This window comes from Acyrthosiphon pisum, chromosome X, assembly GCF_005508785.2.
Source record: "Acyrthosiphon pisum isolate AL4f chromosome X, pea_aphid_22Mar2018_4r6ur, whole genome shotgun sequence".
NCBI classification, from domain to species: domain Eukaryota; kingdom Metazoa; phylum Arthropoda; class Insecta; order Hemiptera; family Aphididae; genus Acyrthosiphon; species Acyrthosiphon pisum.
The window spans coordinates 98,838,956-98,844,798 of NC_042493.1; the positions used below are offsets into that span (position 1 = coordinate 98,838,956).

At 29.1% G+C, this 5,843-nt stretch overlaps 1 protein-coding gene across 2 annotated transcripts; it reads right to left on the reverse strand.

Moving 5' to 3' along the window:
* Positions 1-2,792: 2,792 nt before the first annotated feature.
* Positions 2,793-4,852, reverse strand: LOC100570143 (formin-A-like). Of its 2 annotated transcripts, XM_003240686.4 has the most exons (6): positions 4,676-4,852; positions 4,195-4,294; positions 4,073-4,119; positions 3,775-3,973; positions 3,631-3,696; positions 2,793-3,558 (listed from the first exon to the last, which is right to left on the reverse strand). In XM_003240686.4, exons 1-6 carry the CDS (start codon positions 4,805-4,807, stop codon positions 3,119-3,121), a joined length of 984 nt encoding a protein of 327 aa, XP_003240734.1. In that variant the 5' UTR covers positions 4,808-4,852; the 3' UTR covers positions 2,793-3,118. The 2 variants fall into 2 exon arrangements, with proteins under 2 accessions (XP_003240734.1, XP_029341573.1); XM_029485713.1 differs by having other exon boundaries at positions 3,631-3,973.
* Between the last annotated feature and the right edge of the window lie 991 nt (positions 4,853-5,843).

Genomic DNA, 5,843 nt, shown 5'->3' on the forward strand with positions numbered 1-5,843 from the left:
GTTACACTAAAAACCAAAATCAATTTTCTCAAATACAGATTTTGCGTAAAAATTCCCGTTTTTCCTTTTAGGTCATTTTAATTTAAATTTCCAATATTATTAGTTTTGTTTTTCTATGAATGTCAATAAAACTTTATTTTTTGAGTAAAAATTCTTGAAAATTTAATACAATGCTCCTATTATATTTTTACAATGACGTTTGAAAAAAATTAAAGATCCTTTGTCACATTTTTTTTTATTGGCATTTAAAGTTCAAAAATTGACAACATTTAAAATTGAATAATTATTTTGTAGTTAAAAATTTATAAAATGTTCAACTTTTATACCTTATAGGATTGAAAATTTAAAATTAGATTTCACGTAAGTAGTTAATTCTGTTACCAAAAAATCAGAAAAATACATAAGCATAGTTTATTTTTATAGTCATTTTAAGTTCAAATTTGGACGATATTACATGTTAAAAAACCTAGAAGAACTATTTTAGTTATTTTGTTGTGATCGTATAATATTATTCGTGGGTACTTGTAACTTCTAATGTTTAATATTATACATCTATGGTAGTATCACGGTTTGTTTTGATGCATAACACGTTATAAGTACTTACTTACACGTTATTTTTACTCAACAAATAAAGTTTTATTGACATTCATAGAAAAAAAAACTAATAATATTGGAAATTGAAATTAAAATGTCCTTAAGCAGTTCAAAACAAAAATTTTGAAAATTTTATTATGTATAGAAAATGGAAATATTAGCAACCAGTGAAAATTTCATGTAGGTATCTACGGTCATTTGTTTAAAAGTTTCACTAAAAACCAAAATCAATTTTCTCAAAAACAGATTATGATTAAAAATTCCCGTTTTTCCTAAATTTTTCTTTTGTTTTTTCCGGCGCTTTTGAAAACTATTGGGAATTTTAAATTTTGACCTCCTCTTTGCAGCAACAATATTCACTTTTCCATCGAACAAGATACTGAAATTGAATATCGAAGCATTATTTCGACTACTTATCGTGTCAGTGGCGCAACCAAAATTTTTTCAAGGGGAGGGTCCATACTTGTTAGAACATATTATAGGCATTTCAACCACGGACTAAGAAATAATCTATATACATGCAATACATTTTTCATGAAAATACAAATCAATGTTAAATAATATTTTAAAATTTGAGAAAATACATATTATACTTATATTACTATTTTTGTAATTATAAAAAAAAGTAAAATAATTCATAATTTAGAATCTAAATGACGTTTAGAATTAGCTAGGTAACGTATTTATAATTCAGATGTTATATATAGTGACGTAAAATTGAATATTTAGAGGAGCTATAGTGGCCAGAGAAATCAAATAAAAATACGGACACTAAAAAAAAAACAAAATAATAAATTATTTGTACATACATAGATACTAGGTAATACCTACTATATGTCTATATTAGTAGCCAGTAGTACCGGGTACGCAAATTCAATTTTATTTTGATACTTACTTAATTAATTAATTAATACATGTATTTATATTATATAAACTACCCTAAACTCAAAATAAAATGTACCGATTTACATATTGTACGAAAAGATTTTTGTATTTTTGTGGCTAATATCTAATAGTTTGTGTAGAATTTTATTACTCTAAATTAAATAAAAAAAAAAAATTATCTTAAATTGGTATGCTCCAAGGAGGGGGTCCAGACCCGGAGACCTCCCCCTGGTTGCGCCAATGTATCGTGTACACAGACACAAAAAAAAAAAAAAAATAAAAAAACACACATCATTTTAAAATCAATATAGGTATTCATCGTTCCACTCAGAATCTTCAATCTAATAATGTATAATACTATAATCTGTGACCTAGGTGTACACAAGTTTGTATCGTCTGCCTTATTCTTTTGTAATGCTTAATACTTATGTATGAAAAATGCTACAATAAATATTTGGTGAATATTTCATGAGTCTACGGTTATTCGTTTTGAAAAAAACAAAATATCAAAAGTCGATCAATAATTTACTGCTGAATATCAAAAAACGTAAAAATTATAAGTTAAAAAGTACATAAAAAATGAATTTTCCGTTTAAGTACAATTTTTTTTTTTGTTACAGTCAGAACAATGTATGTGAAAACTTCCAGTTACATTTTTAATCTTAGCTATAAAAAGAAAAACTTTTATGAACTTTCGACTGAAAAATAATTTACAAAATGTAAAAAAAATGTCTCGTGGCTATAAATAAAAGAGCCAACATTGTTTGAAAATATTACCAAATATGGAGAATGGCAATTTTAACATTTGGTGAAAATGTCAAGTGTCTAGGATTATTAGTTTTTGAATTACAACAAAATATCAAAAATTGATTGTTGAATATTTGTTAATTTACCGATGAAAATCCAATATTGTAAAAATTTTAATTTTAAACGTTTATAAAACATTAATGTTACTTTCCGGTAAACTTTTTTTAAAAAAAATTGTGTAGAGTCTCATATCAAAATGTCTAATGAAAGCTATGAAAAAAAAACTTTTATAAATTTCTAACTGAGTTTAGCATAGTTTGAACATTTTTTACATTTAATAAATGTTGTCAGAATTTGAACTTTAAATGCATATAAAAAATAATCATGCCGTTATATTTCTGATATTTTTGAAATTACACTAATGAAACTTATAAGGAAACTTGTATTAAATTTTCAAAATTTTTTACTTAGTGAAAAAGCTTTTAAGTATCGAAAAAATTTACAAATTTCTAAAAATTCTCAAGGCTATACCTAACTAGCTGAAAAAGAAGTAGACATTTTTCAAAATTATTACCATTTATTGATAATATTAGATAAAATACGATAATATTTTCCAAATGCTGAGTACTTTATGATAAAATGATTATTCTGTATACAACAGGTCTATGAGGTTTTATTTAATTACTTTGCACAGCAACATTATAAACCCAAACTGGCTGAAACTATTAGGTACATTTTAACAACCTATTTAATCAATGTTGTTAACTCAATAACTCACATAATATAACATGGTATCTAATCTTTGTTGTGTTTGTACGGGAAATCGTTTAGAAAATATTAGTTTATATAGCAATAAGCGATTAAAAAAAATTTGGGCCAAGAGAGGAAATTCTTAAGTACGCTTAAGTGGCTTCAGCACGACCGACTTAAGTATTTCTTCGGTTATCGGTATCCGACAGAACGTTTTCGTGGCGTTTTTGTCAGGCCCAGCCACCTTTGAGGATCCCTCCTTCTCCCAGAGCTCACCAATCCGTAATGCCGGGGTATCGATCGTCGTCGTAGGGGGCGGCGGAGGTGGAGGCGGTGGCCCAAAACCTGAGTACACCGAGGGAGGCGGAGGCGGTGGCCTCGGCACCGAATGTTCCGGTGGCGATCCTACCAGTGCAAATGCCGAGACCTTTGGCGTGGTAGGTTGGTGACGATAAGTGTTCGGTGGGTTTCGATGGAAACGGTTTTCTTCTGGTAACGTCACAGCGGCGCCCACGCCCATCAACAGTGCTCGAAACGAATGGTCCATTTCAATTATTTGTGAAGAATTTTTTGTCACTTCTCCTACAAGCGCGAACTTAATCATTAGTAATTATATGTAATACACTAATACCTATCTGATATTTTCCTATTTACTTTCAAGGATTGATATCCTAGTCTTCAACATACTGAGCTTGCAGCTATTGGGTTTTTCGGTGTTTCCTAAACAAAGGTCAAATGAAAAAATAATGTTTGATATAGGTAAGTATAGGTCGATTGTGTTATAAATTATAATATTACTTTCTGTTGACGTCGTTCTGGACAAGTTGAAACTTTCGATCAACGTCTTCAGATCAGTCCTAACGCCTGACATGCCTAATTTTAAACTCTTTATCATTAACGCCTGCTCGTCAACCTTGTATTGTATTTTCTGCATAGCTGCGTCTAACATGTTGAACTTCCATGATAAACTTTTTAACGTACGTTCTTCAAAATGATACTGAAAACAAAACCATTTATTATAATATGGATATTATGATTACCGTATATTCGATATTGTTCTAAAGTTATTTGAGTTATTAAAGTATTTGTTTCATACTTCTATGTCTCCAAAAGCTTGCTTTTCTACTGCGTCTTTGTACAGTTCTAGAAATTATGCGGAGATGTGAAGATATTTTTAATTATACTCAATATTATTTAATTAAATCACGAAAAACTAACCTGAAATTGATTTAGATCGCTTTACATTGTATACGTTTTCAAATGACATAAACCGATCACTTCCAGATTCTGCGTCGAAAAACTGCTCATCCGGGTCGTCCTATTAATATAAATATGTATTATTATAATACACTTGGTTTGTATTACAACGTAAGTATATTTTATGTACCTTATGTATTTTATGTTATTTTAAATTAAGTAAAATAATGTCCGACCATAATGTGTTTGTGTCCCCCAATTTTTAATTACAATTTTTTACCGACTTATTAACCACATATTTCATTTTTGAAACTCTTTCATGGATTTATAAAATACGGAAAGCACTCTTTCAAAAAAAAAAAAAATGTATTTAAATACTGAATCATAATAATATAATACTGACTTAATCCCTCTCATACCCGTTTCCCATCTCAATCCTGTGCTACAAGTAGGTAAGATACGCTAAGCTATTGCATTATAATATGTATTATATTTTGTTTACCTCAAAGTCGTCTTTTATATTTTGCAGCTCACAATTATCGGTAGATGGTTTCTTGTACCTTGTAAGAAAGTAAGATATCCCGGAGACGCCAATAATTGAAATTCCGATCAAATATTCGTTCGGTAAATGCATTTTACTAACGTTTCAAACGTCAAATGCGTTGTAAACAATTTAATGTATTTTGTTGATCCGTAGTCCGTAGTGATGTATAATATTATAATATAATATAAATATTATGTTATATTTTGATACTTAAACAATTAAACCAGATATAATATTTAACATTTTATCGTTTGATTTCTAAGGTCTAAGTTTTTTATCGAACTGTATACACAAAATATTGTTTTGAAAATCTGAATAATATGTATAAACGATGACAATGTCTGATAAGTAGATATCATCACAATTTTTTTATCGCTTAGATAATATTATAGTTGTATGTGTCAAGTTAGGTATCTATAAAATAGGGAGTTACGCATTTATACAACTAAAGGACCGCTGGATTATTTGGCCACGGGCGTATTCAAGTTATAAGTAAATATACTTTCAAAATATATATTTTTTTCAAAGTATTAAACTCGTGTCTTTGAACACGTTTTTAATAGTGCGTGCTGTTGTTAAATAATAGGTAATTAAAAATGGTACAGTCCAATATTTTACATTTCATTGTATGCTAAATAGTGAAATGTATAAGTGTTAAATATTATTGTGGCACAAAAAAAAATTGATTTAAAATTATTCGTAATGCCCATTACATTAGCAGAGTGTGGATTAATATAATATTACGATTGCTATACTACCGATTTGCCGATCCGACGAAATTATTGTCACGACTACTCATATTTCAACTACGAGGCACATGCTTAGTACCTATTTCCCAATTCAACACATGAGTGAACTGGTTACAAACTGTTGAGGTGTTGGATGAGGTGTCTGTATTTAAAAGGGGACACTACTTAAAATTATTTACGACCAACTCAGGGCGAGCTGTAGCTCCGAAGCTGTGCTATAGGTCTTAGTTCCAGACGTTCCAGTAACTTTGGGATAGTGAAAAATAAAATTTTATTTTATTTTATTTTATTTGCGTAGGTAAGTATCGTATTGTATAATAAGTTTGTACTGCAGCACTATGGGACACGATCCGGTACGATAATTTACCACAATGTCA